Genomic DNA, 12,839 nt, shown 5'->3' with positions numbered 1-12,839 from the left:
GGCACTAATTAATAAGTCCCATTAAATCATGGAGTAATGACATTTAGCATCTAATGAATGCCTCATAATCTCTTGATCGTTATTAATATTTTATAGCATAAGAACACAAGGATTGGCATCCCGGGCTCCTGCAGCATGGTTCTCTGTCCCTGACATGGCCCCAAGGGCATTAAGTGGCACAAGGGTTTTGCACCTCTGTTGTAAGACTACACAGCATAAGCGGTTACTGAATCTTCCAGTAACCCTGGGTTCTAAACATTTCCTCATTTTAGTGAATGTGAATCTGTCAGTCTCCTAATTAACATCTATGGACTGCACAGCGCCCTGAAAGAACAGAAGGGAGCTGAGATGGGGACTTTGTGGTCCCATTCCATGCCAGAAACTTGCACGGGAGAAAATCATTACTTTGATTTATTACCGGGGGCTTTCTTTATTCAAATGCAATAATCACCTCACAGAGCAGGTGCCATTGCAAGGGTTTATTGATCTTATGCTCTTCTAGAAATTCCAGGAGGCCATCACTCTGCCGGGAGATGGAGGTGGTCAAACAAAAAAGAACTCAGTCTCAGAGCAGGCTGAAGGGAAGTGGGAGAAAATCCCCGGCCATCGCTCTAACGCTTCAGTGACACTCGGTGCCTCCCCCCCCCCCCCTTCCCTCCAGAAGAGAGGCTGGAGGAAAGAGAACGCTTAGAGGTGGCAGTGGGCAAGGGAGAGGCAGAGAGCACCGCCAGAGAGCTGCCAAGGGGTCTAAGAGGCTGCATCCTTCAGGCGTCAAGAGAAAGGGTCTTCGACTCCAGACCACGATTCCAAAGAGTTAAATTTTACCACGCAGCCCGATCTGGATGGGATTTGCTTCTGGGTACAAAACGGGACACTGATCAAAATCAACTTGGACAAGTGACAAGCCCGAGTCTGATGTCGGTGGATGTCTTTTAAGGTCGTTGGAGGGGAGAGGACGCGAGGCAGTGTGCTCAGGGGTAGGTGGAGAGAAGCTTCGAGTCCAGGGCAGGGCTATAAAGGGACGCGGAGTCCGCAAACAGCGAGACAAAACGAGTGGGGAAAAGAGAGAGGAAGAGTTGAAGAAAAGTAGGGGGAAGTGGGGACAGGGTTAGGGGAGAGAGGAGGACAGGAGGGAAAAGTGAGGGCGGCAGGGAGGGTTTAAAAGGGAAGGGGGATCGCTGGAGAGAAGGGCGGACGGCAGACTCGGGAGGTGGGGAGGCGGCGAGGGGACCGAGCGGGTGGGGGGCGCCGAGCGGCGGGCGAGGGGCTGGGGAGGAGGCGGAGGGCTAGAAAGTGCGAGAGGCGCGGGGCGGGGGGCGGCGGGGAGCCGGGGGGCCGGGGGGCCGGGGGGCCGGGAGGGCAGTCGGAGCCGTGCCGGGGAGGGGGGACCGGGAGCGAGCTGGGCCGGGAGCCGAGGGCGGGGAGGCCGCGGGAGGGAGGTGGGGGGCAGGTGGGGGAACGCGGGAGGGAGCGCGGAGGAGAGCCGAGGCCAAGTGCATTGTGTCTGGCGGCGGCGCGCGAGCCCACCGGCGGCTGCGGCGGGGCGGGAAGCCATGGAGCCGCGGGCGCTCGTCACGGCGCTCAGCCTCGGCCTCAGCCTCTGCTCCCTGGGGCTGCTCGTCACGGCCATCTTCACCGACCACTGGTACGAGACCGACCCCCGGCGCCACAAGGAGAGCTGCGAGCGCAGCCGCGCGGGCGCCGACCCCCCGGACCAGAAGAACCGCCTGATGCCGCTGTCGCACCTGCCGCTGCGGGACTCGCCCCCGCTGGGGCGCCGGCTGCTCCCGGGGGGCCCGGGGCGCGCCGACCCCGAGTCCTGGCGCTCGCTGCTGGGGCTCGGCGGGCTGGACGCCGAGTGCGGCCGGCCGCTCTTCGCCACCTACTCGGGCCTCTGGAGGAAGTGCTACTTCCTGGGCATCGACCGGGACATCGACACCCTCATCCTGAAAGGTGAGCGGCGGGTGCGCCCTGCGCCCTGCGCCCCTGGGCGCCCGCTCGGAGAGCGCAGCCCCCGGCTCCCCAGGGGCGCGCCGGTTCCCGCGGCCGCCTCCCCGCGCTCCGCTCCCCGGCTCATTCTTTCATCCTTCCCGGCCGTCTCCTTTCTTCATTTCTCTCCCTTTCTTGACGACCCCCTTCCTCCCTTCTTCCCTCTCTCGCTCTTCTTTCTTTCCATGACTCTCTTCTTTCCTTCTCATCCTGCTCTCCCTCTCCTCCCCTTTCCCTCAAGTCTGTGCCTTAGGCGCTCCCCCCCCCCCCTTTATCTGCTTCTTTCCTTCCTTTGCCTCCGTTTCCCTCTGCCCTCGTCGTTCCCTGTCTTTGTACACCTGCCTGACTTGGAATGCAGGTGTAGATTTTCTTGACGCTGCTCCCCTACGGAGGTAACAATTAAAAAAGACCAGACCCTTCCCAGCCGGGCATCTCTCAAGTTGTGCTTTCCTTTGAGAAATACCTTTGGAAGAAAAGTGGTGCAAGCCTCCGAAGAGGCGGCAAGGGGCTTCTTCTTATACTGTGGTCATGTTGGCGTTAGATGGAACTGGTGTGGCCATCCCAGCCTGGCAGGCTAAAGGGAAGCTAAGAAGGCCCAAGACCTTCTTCCCAACCCCAAAGTGCAGGGTTTCCTGGTGATTGGACCTCAGATAGCATGAATTCATTGGCGAGGCAGTTGAACACCGATAGGATATCTACTTTTTTCCAACCTTCCTGGTGACTCCCCACTCCATCCTCAATGTCTGGGCACAACGGGGTGAGGGGAGGAGAGAAGCTTCCCAACCCTTTGAAGTGCTTCTCTCTGGATGTGGCATGGAATCTCTGGTGTGTGATACCTTGTAAGGTTGCTTTTGTGGTAGTTTTGGTTTTGGTCCAGAGTTGTAGAGCATCAGTTTGCTCTTCTGAATTCTATGCAACACCTGGCTCCCCATGTGTGGTTAATCAGAAGTTTGATTTTTTTTTTTTTTTTTGGTAGTCTCATTCATGTAAAAATATTCAAGTGACAATCCCATTGGTGAAGTTTCCTTCTAACTTTCAGAGCTCCACTCTTAATATCAATTCTTTTTCTCTGGAATGGGGGGGGGGTACCTCTTTTCTTTTCCTTGGACTCATTATTGCAAGAAAAAGAAAAAGTCTAAAATCACTGCATTTTAGTATTTAGTAGCCATTCAGCAAAGCCAGTGAACAGACTGGTGTGGAATTGCAGTGTGGAATGGGAGTACGTAGAAAGGAGGGGGTTAATAACGTTTTGGCCTTCAGAGTCTTGTTAGTTGGCATCTTCTTCATTTCTCATACATGTCAACTTCCTCTTTCTCATGGCTAGCTCAGCTGGGGACTGCCATCTGAAATCTGTCTGTGCATGGAAGGACTCCAGCTCTTTTAGGGGGAATAAGATACAGTAACCTTCCTTTGGGAAGTGCACCTTTTTCTTTCTTCTCCTAACTCACATCCAGATCTGATTTCACCTCATGAAAATGCTGCATAATTAATTCTGATAGTAGCATAGTACATGAACAAACTGTAAAAGCTGGATTTGGAGGCTCCGTTATGGAATGCTCATTTAGGCAAGGCAATTTTGAAAGCTAAGCAGTGTAGTCTGTCTTTGGAAATGACAGAGCTGCATTGCCTTACACTCTTTCTATGCCTACAGTAGTTGATTGCATGTAAATTGCATATAGAGGAGTGCCTGAAACAGCAGGGCAGAGTCTAACCCAACAGCAGGAGAGGGACCCCCACAGGATCCTGCACATTCCCCACCTCTGGAAGTGCCCTGGCTAGCTGAGGTGCCCAGCTCCCGGGTAGTCCAGGATCAAATAATCTTAAAGGTAAAGGGACTTTAGAGGTCATTGAATCAGTCTCCCACCTATTGTTCAAAATCCCTTCTTCTATAGTCTTTCTGGCAAATGTTTGTCCTGCCGAACACTTCCATAAGATTCCCATACTAGTTAAATTCATTGGCTTTTTTTCATCATGAGTGCAGTGTTTTAGATTAAAACAATAATCAGCTTTGTCGTATTGGTAGTGTTTAGCTAATTGTTTGTGCAGAACACGAAGGGTTCTAGGCTGTAACCAGAAGACATGGGCTCCATTGCAAGCTCTACTGCTCAGTGCAGTGCACCCTCCAGGAAGTGTTCAGACCTCAATGGCCTTCAGTTTTCTTGTCTATGGTATTAGGAAAGCTGACTCTTCTTTGGGGAATATTCTAGTTCTAAAATTTAACATTGTTGTAATAATAACAGTGTAAATTTAGCTTTCTGGGAAGTTAATGAGCTGACATTATTACGACATGAGGGGTTTGGAGAGAATGACAGATATCATTACATGATAGGATCATAATTTATTGTTTGGAAGATGGCCAGAAACGCTTCAAGTACTTTTAACATTGCAACTAGCCTACCTTGGGCTAGTTACATAACCCTTCTGGATCTCCATTTCATTACCTATGAAATGAATAGGCAAAATGAACAGCTTTAAAATTCTATAATTCCATGAATAATTTGATTTTGATCATTACCTTTGTTTCAGCATCTGACGTTAGTGGCTGTGGCATGAATTTCTTAAATGAATCATATATATCCAGCGGTTAACATCGCATCTAATTTAAAAATTAAGATAAATAGGGTCTTATGGTCTATTTGTACTTTCTTCTCTGAATTACCTTGTTTAAGAGTTTTAACATTTAGCAATTTTAATCATCAGAAAAGAAGAAAAATAGCCTCAGATGGGAGAGTGGGGTGAGGTGGCAAAGGACCCCAGAACCACCTGGGGTATTTAGTGAGCTTTTGAGGAAAAAAAAGAGATGAGCTGTTCTTCATAGGACTCAGAAGGAAAGCCTGGAGGTGAGTAGAAGTTGCAGAGAAGAAAGTGTGAGTTTGTAATACGGAAAGCATCCTCACAGTTGGAATTATTTTAATCTCATGTTACTGGAGGCCAGAGGAGTATTTCTGAGAGATGTAGCAGAGACAGAAACAGTCCATGTAAACAATGAAAAATTAGTTTAGAAATGAAATGTACAGACTAGCTCTTCTTAATCTACTTAAGAGAAATCTCATGAGCCAGAAAAGCATCCAGCTCGATGGACCAAATATTTGGGAAAAATTACCAAATTCTAATTGTCACCCTTCATTATGATTCTAGTTCACTTCTAGCCCAGAGTGACCCTAGAAGGTCTAGACTGGACCTCTGAGAAGGACCTTTGATTAGAATGGTGGTAGAGCTATTCATAAATGCATTCAGAGCCAAGACTAGAACCCCGGGCTACTCTGCCAGACTGACAACCATTCACCAGCATGGTTTGATTACAGGTGTTTTTCCATCTGCAAGTCCTCTTCCTAACACTGCATTGGCCAGTCCACATTTTTACTTTCTTGCTCTATGGGATAATCTGCAAAATCTTTTGTGAGATTAGGTTCACACGCTATTCCCATAGTTTACTATCCAGTGCAATAAATGCCCATTGAAAGCCTATGATATGCCAAGTTGTGATGAAGATGTGGCTATGGGGTTCTTTTGTGTTTGACTTGCTCAGTTGATTCTAAATGATTCTTCCATATAGTTCCTTCTTGTAGCTAACTTTTGATGCTAAGGAAGCTGCTGCCCTGGTCAAAATGAGTGCTGTATGCAAATGAAGGCATCCCCCACTGACCAATCAGAAGGACCTGGAAGTTGAGAGAGCCTAATTGCAGGAACTTGGGAGAATGGATTTAGAGCTCAGAGCTCTGGCCCCTCTGTGCCACTGGAACTGTTAGAGGTTTGAAAGAAACCTGTCCATGTAAAAGTCACGGAAAACCAGTAGAGCAGGAGACACGGCGTGGATTACATAAGAAGCCCTGGAAATGAGAAGAGGTGACCTACAGATAGGTTCATTCATTCATTCATTCATTCATTCATCTGATTTATTCACTCAACAAATAAATATTGGGTGTCAGGTATTGCTCTAGTTGTAAAGGATACAAATGTCTGTCCTCATAGAGTTCATATCAACTGGTGGAGTTTCTAGTGAGTAATGTAGGAACCACCCTTAGTAGGTTACGGGAGGAGGACCTGGGGAGGGCTGCTAGCACTGGTAGGCAAATGATGGAGGAGACGTGCAGAGTGATGGAGCACTCTGCCCTTTGGGAGATGCTGGCCCTTCTGTTCCAAGTACAGCTCTTCTGTTTAAACTACTGGATGAACATTCAAATAGGAGGACAGATGGAAGGAGACTCAGTTGAAAACATTATATAATGCTACTTTCGGTTACTGAAAACACTCATATTAATAAATAAACATTGATGAGACTTGTGAATCCATTATGTAGAACTTCGGAGAAATTAATTTTGAATGGGAATTAGTCATTGAAATTGTATCAAAAGTTCCAACTGTTCTTACTAGGCTTCACTTAAATTTTCTAAAAATTTTTAATTAAAAATTTTCATTAAAAACAATTAACATTACGTTTCAAATATATGTACTTTGTTGATGTCAATCAAATCCTAATATTACATATGGCCTGCAAAAAACAAAAGGAATATTACTGTTGCAGGGTTTTGTTTTTATGAAATTTAAAGGGGTAGAATTTCAGAAATGTGAAGATGGTATTTTGTATGCATAATGTTAACTTGTATAAATCATTTGGGATTGAATTCTTGAAACTTGAAATAAAACATGTCCTTGTGGTTTCAGAAGCATTTTTCATCTAATGAGATAAACAGAGATATCAAAGACAGTGGGACACATATACTTTGTCATTTTGTTCTCTGCAAGAGAAAGTAGGAAAATTGGTAGGAATTCATTGGATCTGCTCTTCACTCTGCTAATGATTTATCTGTTTCCCCTGTTGCTTATTTTCCATGAAATTAATAGTCTGTACAGGACCCACCAAGTTCTACCTGACACAGAATTGGATTGATGCTTTTCTTCAGCTCATTTGTAGACCAAAGTATCATTTGTGTTAGAATAATTATCGCCCAAGAGCCGATGATCTAGGACAGTTGAGACCAGCACTGTTTCTCCTCTCTGACCCATTGGCTCACATCTAGTTTTCAGATCTTGTCTTGAACCAGAAGGTGCTGCTGGCAAAGGAATTCCTCAGCTTTGGGGGTGATGGGGATAGCATTAAGACTTTTTCTTTTTTCACTTGGAAAGCAAGTGGTCTCTGAAATGGTTTTTGACTCTCACTCTCTATAATTTATATTTACTCATTTTTAAATTATGGCATGGACCATACGAATATATGCATCATAGAACACAGACAAAAGCAAATTTGGAAGTGGGGCGGTAACAGATATCAACACAAGTTGAACTGTTTTCACCCTGCATTCCAAAAGATTGCTTGTATACCCCCTGGCGTGTGCTCACTCCACTTTGAAGAGGGCTTCTCTCACTACTCAACAGCAGAGCCAAGTTCTCATCTGAGCCCAAAAGGAGGGATTTTTCCTTCCTCAGCTGAACTTTATGGGGGGCCTCCCGGTGCACTGTTTTGTCACACACATTCATCTTGCACAGCGGAGAGAGACACATTTGATTTTCTGTATCCTTTCTGACACCAGGCACAGTATTAAATGAGCCCTTTTTGATTAACCAACTGCCAGCTTGTACTACACAACTCTTAATGACTAGATTTGTGGTTTTGTTGCAAGGTGTTTTGTGGCTGAACATAGCCAAGGGTAGTACTTTATGATTCAATGCATTCTCTTGCTAACGTCCTGAAGGTTATGTTGAATAGAAATTAAATTCTTACTTGCCACTCTGCTCTCAGAAAAAGACACTTGCTTAAATCCTTCCAACCACACATAGGAATTGTCTTGTAAAAGTCATTTATAAACACAAAAGTGGGTGGGGTTTTAAGTGGTTTGGGATCAGAACTGCCAGAATCAATGACATTTGTATCTACCATGTCTCATGGATAACATTTAGCAATGGCTTTGAGGGGGAAAAAAAGGGAAGAATTTTTGCTATGTCATAGAAGGTTCACATTCAATTATATCCAACTTGCTGTGATTTTTTTTTTCTTTCCTTAGTTACTGATTTTTCTTCTCCAGTGCTCAAAAAGAGCCCTCAAACCCCGTCAGGCTGACTACTGGTAATTGCAAGTGTTCTTGATTGCTGTAGGCGATAAGCTTTTGTTAGGGGAGCATCTGGACGTTCAGATCCATTGAGGGAGAAAGGGAGACTCCAGATGTTAAGCTGGAGCCCAGGGGGAGTGGGAACATTGAAGAAATTTAGGCAGGTCACAGGGTTTCCCAACTGTTAACCAACGATGAACTTGCCTTTCATCTCTGTTACACCTGAAGGGCAGTATACCCCCTGATTGTTGATCTGTGACCTCTGCCAAGCCAGATGTGACCTTGGTGTGGTCTCCTGATTCCCTCCACCCACCTTTCTCCTGTTCACCTTCTCTCCCAGGGAACTTCCTCTGTCCTTTCATACTCAATTACGTGGACATCTGAGTTCTATTTTTTGGTACTATTTGCTGGCTAAAAGAATAAAAATATGAGATTTGGTCATCCTCTTCGCTTGCCAGCCCCTTGCAAAAGCAACTGGTAAAGTAGAAAGGAAAAGTTGAAAACAACCAAACTGAGGATCTCCAGAAACTTCAAAGAGCAGATAGGTTTCCTTTGGAGTAAAACGTTAGCTCACCATTTCAAGGCAGTTCAGCCAAGGTCATCCGAACCATGTAGACTTGCTTCAGGCTTAAAAAATTAGTTTTCCTATGGTTGTTATTTAAAACACACACACACACACACACACACACACACACACAAAACCACCACCACACTGACATTGTCTAAAGCTTTGCACAGCCGTTGTAAAGATTGTTATCAAAATATAGGCAACTGTAAATAGAAAGTGGGCTTTATCCTCAAATGCTGATAAAATTTATGACAGTTGATTTTTTTCACTTTCTTATAGTGTTTCCCTGTGGTTAAAAGTGATTGTAGTGATTAATCTATCTTATTGCTAGTTTTAACTAAAAGGATGTAACTGAACTTGGAGCATGAGCGACTCGGCCTCCGTGTCTGAGGCTGACAGCCTTTGTTTCCTGCAGGGTAATGGAAACTGTGCTGCACTCCATCTTTCTTGAAATTCAGCCAGATAAACTGATTGCAGACCTCACAATAATGTCTTGGGAACGCCCATCAGAGAACACATTAGCAACTGAAAAAAAAGGGGGGGGAACAATACGAGCCATGTTTTAGTTTCTGTTATCTCAAATGACTGAGGACATGGAATTATTTTCTATAACTTGCTAGATGTCCCCCAGTGTTCAGATTTTTTTGATATTCTGTTCACAGGTAAAAATCAGCTTACTGATTTCTCCTCGAAGGACATAAAGGTGCTACTGTGTTCCCTTTTGGTTTTCTCCAAGTATTTTGATGCTATATAGGTACGTGGGGAGAGGTTCCAGAATTGTAAGTGGGAAATTCTGAATGTATCGATAATTCCAGAAGGCTTAATTGTCTCTTTGCAACAGGTCATTCTACTGCAAATCAACACTGATGCTTCCATCTGCCAATGCCCGCTTAGGGTCTATCACAGTGGAAGAGGCAGGGTGGGCAGGGGAGGGAGGGCTATATTTGGCTCTGATCTCTTTTGTTTACATTTTAAGGATTTTTATTTGGTGTAGGGGATGTGAGCATTTGCATCAGTCAGTCAGTCAACAATGTTACTGAGTGTTGGTGATAAGAGGCTGCTTAGTGAAAAATACGGGTTGTTATGTCCTCCTGTCTTGTGGGGTTGTGGGGTTGTGTTTCCCTAACCATACCCAGAGCAACGAGGTAGGAAGTCTGGGTAGGTGACAAATTTGACTTTAAATGCCATTTCTTAAGCTCTTACAATTTTGAAAACTGCTTGCAGTGATGTTGACAGTTGTCATGGAATCTTAAGCCTGGGCATCCCCTTAAATGGCATTCCGTGAAGTTATCCTGAAAAACAACAGAAGTGATCACCTGTCATGTGGTTGAGAAATTATGATACCGGTCATTGCCGTGACAGTTTGATGTCCCAGGAGACAACTGTAGGGGTGAAGAAACCAAAAATATAATAGAGCCGAGGCCAACTGAGGCTCAGTATTTGTTTTATGCCACTGATACCTCAGAATCCCTTGGGCCAGGTCACTTCATTCTTCTCATGGAACATACTGGAGGACACCTGGGTGTTCAGAGAATGGAAGTATCTGTTGAAGAAGCTGAAACTCGCAAGTATTCAGCAAATAATGAGATAAGCTGAAGTAAGGAGTGGCAGGAAAGTGACAGTGACAGCTAACATGAACGTTTCTGAAAAATAGTGTCTTTTGTTCAAGTGTGGAAACAAAACAAAACAAAAGACACAAGGAAAGCATTTGCTATCCAACAGTAAAAGATAACATCCAGCCAGAAGATGTCCGCTGAAGCAGCATCAAAGTCGTATTGTCATTTTCTCCTTTTTTTTTTTTTTTTCATCCCAAGTGTCACCTTTTCTTTCTGGAGGAAACTCAGGTTGGTGGGAGGAAAATGGGTGAGCACATATAGAATCAAAGATCCACAGAGTTGAAAGGAACTTGGAGCAACGATGCTCACCTTCTTTTCTCGCTGTGATGCCCATGATGGAAGATCTTCACACGTGCTTCCAGTGCCCGTCAATTTCCAGCAGACCAGAGCCAATTCCTTCCTTTTCTTTCTGAAAGTGTCTTATTAGAATGCCTGGGAGGGAGGGGATGTTGTATTCAGCATCATTTTATAAATTTGTTTTAATTAATAAGACAGAGTCTATTATTTGGATCAGGGAGGCCCTTCCGTCTTGTATAGAAGAAGCTTGAAGACACCAGTCTGACTGGCAGTGGGGATAGAGACTTCGTCTATAATTTTTTAGGGGTGGAGGGTTGTAAGAGAGGCTGATGGATATCGTATGCATGGGTGCTTTGCTTTGGTCCCCCAAAGTCATCCCCAGACACTACCACTGATTTGGAAAATTGGGAGATGTATAAAGAACTCATTACCTCTTCGTCTTCTGAACTGGTCCCGACACACCTGATTTGGGAAAAATTTTTTTAAAATGATAAGAAAAAGCATATAAAAGGTCACAGTTTTGTATGCCCTCCAAATGTGGCACGGTTATTGAAATAAATATGTCTGAGAGCTCCTGAGAAGCATTAAACAGAGTCATTCCCTAGTCTCCAAGCCACACATACATATGATTCTGCAAGAATATTTTTGATTATGCCATGGGGGAAATTGAGTGCTTCTTACTAACAGGCCCTGGATTTTCATTTTGGAAATTTGTGGCAGGGGTACGTTTTAGAGCATGTTTCTATTTCTAAACTATGACAGAGTTTTTGTGTTAGCATGCTTCCAGTTCTGTTTACAGGTTAAAATGACAAACTTCCCCCTCCTGTCCCCCCTACCACATATGTAGTTTTCTACAGTTGTTTTTATTTCTGAAAAGGTCAGGTACAGCAGCATTTCTGATTAGGTATGAAACATTATAATTTGAGCTGTGGGTCTAATTTTTTAAAAATGCAATTAATAAAGTGCTTGATAAACATCTACTTACATAGGTGGGTTTATCAGTTAAGGATCTCTTAGTGCCAAATAACAGAAAACCCAAATAAAATGGCTTAACCTACAAGGAAAACGTATTATCTCCCATAACAAGATGTCTGGAGGAAGCCTGTACGCAGGGCTGATTAAAGATTCAGTGCTGTTGGGCTTTAGTGGTCCCAACATGGGTGTTTTTGCCTTCAGGCTTGTCTCGTCCTGGTCACAGCGGAGCCACGAGTCACTTCCTTACACAGTGATGTTCAAAACCTAGGAAGGAAGGGAGGCCATGCCCTGTTTTGTGAACCTTTTTTAATAGTAAGGGTAATTTCCCAAAGGTCTCTGAGCAGACTTCCCACTGGTGCCATTGGTGGGACTGTTGTCACATGACCATTCCTAAACCAATCTCTGGCAAATGGGATGGAATTATCATAATTCCCTTAGACCAATTAAGTTTTCCCCTGGCCCTGGGGAAAGGCCAAGTCTCCCCAGGGAAGCATTTGGCTGCCTGACAGGTGAATAAGGTTTGGGCTCTGTCACCTAAGGAAATTTGGCTGGTGTGTGTACAATCACAGTGCCTTTCCCAGCAAGGGGCTCCAAATGTCGTCCTGTCCTACCTTTGATCATTGTGCAGGTGGAGCAGGACTGAAAACCCAGATTTTTTTACTAGCTTACTACTAGCTTTTCCAAATATACTGTATTCTCTCTCCACATCCTGCCCTGACGGGCACAGGAGAAGAAAAACATCTTTTTTCCCTTTCCATTCTTAGCTTCTCTGGTTGGGACCTTATAAATCAGACTGACAGAAGACAGATTAATAAAAGAAAACAAACAGAAGTTTAACATGTGCATGATTCATGCACATGGGAGCGCTAAGAGATAAGTAACTCAAAGTGGTGGTTAGAACTTGGGCTTCTATAGTATCATAACAAAAGAATAATACATTTTTTTAAGAAGAGACCATACAAAGGAAAAGGCCTTTGAGTTTTTAGGACTGACAGATTGTGGGAAGGCAAATATATGAGGAAAACTAAGGATAAACAAGGACTAGTTTCAGTGATTTTTTTTGTTTGTTTGTTTGTTAAATGTCGATCATCTGATACTGTCTCTGGGCTGATAAGGGTCTAGAATTTTCTCTGGTGATTGGCTTCTATTCTTCGTGGTAGAGAGGGGAAGAAGGAGAGCAGAAAAGTTTTCTTAAATCTACTTCTCATTTGCTTTCAGTTCATAATAATCCTTATGCAAAAGTGACATATTTGAAGACAGCATATTCTACTACCTTTTTTGGATACACGGAAGTATCTGGAAAGCCTGGTGCCTTTGTAAGGAGCCAGTTGTGGTTCTTTAATCTCT

At 44.6% G+C, this 12,839-nt stretch overlaps 1 protein-coding gene across 1 annotated transcript in view; it reads left to right on the top strand.

Annotated features, from left to right (window-relative positions):
- Positions 1-1,414: 1,414 nt before the first annotated feature.
- The window catches only part of TMEM178A (transmembrane protein 178A), a 49,365-nt gene continuing 37,940 nt past the window's right edge, over positions 1,415-12,839 (top strand). Inside the window, exon 1 of the mRNA XM_004765529.3 lies at positions 1,415-1,953. Within this exon, the coding sequence (XP_004765586.1) occupies positions 1,554-1,953 (400 nt within the window). The 5' untranslated portion in view covers positions 1,415-1,553. The remainder of the gene's footprint in view (positions 1,954-12,839) is intronic.

Source organism: Mustela putorius, unplaced genomic scaffold (assembly GCF_011764305.1).
Source record: "Mustela putorius furo isolate JIRA1106 unplaced genomic scaffold, ASM1176430v1.1 tig00000281_pilon_pilon_pilon, whole genome shotgun sequence".
In the NCBI taxonomy this organism is placed as follows: domain Eukaryota; kingdom Metazoa; phylum Chordata; class Mammalia; order Carnivora; family Mustelidae; genus Mustela; species Mustela putorius.
Note: the sequence above shows the minus strand (reverse complement) of the source record. Positions and strands in the feature narration are given on the sequence as shown.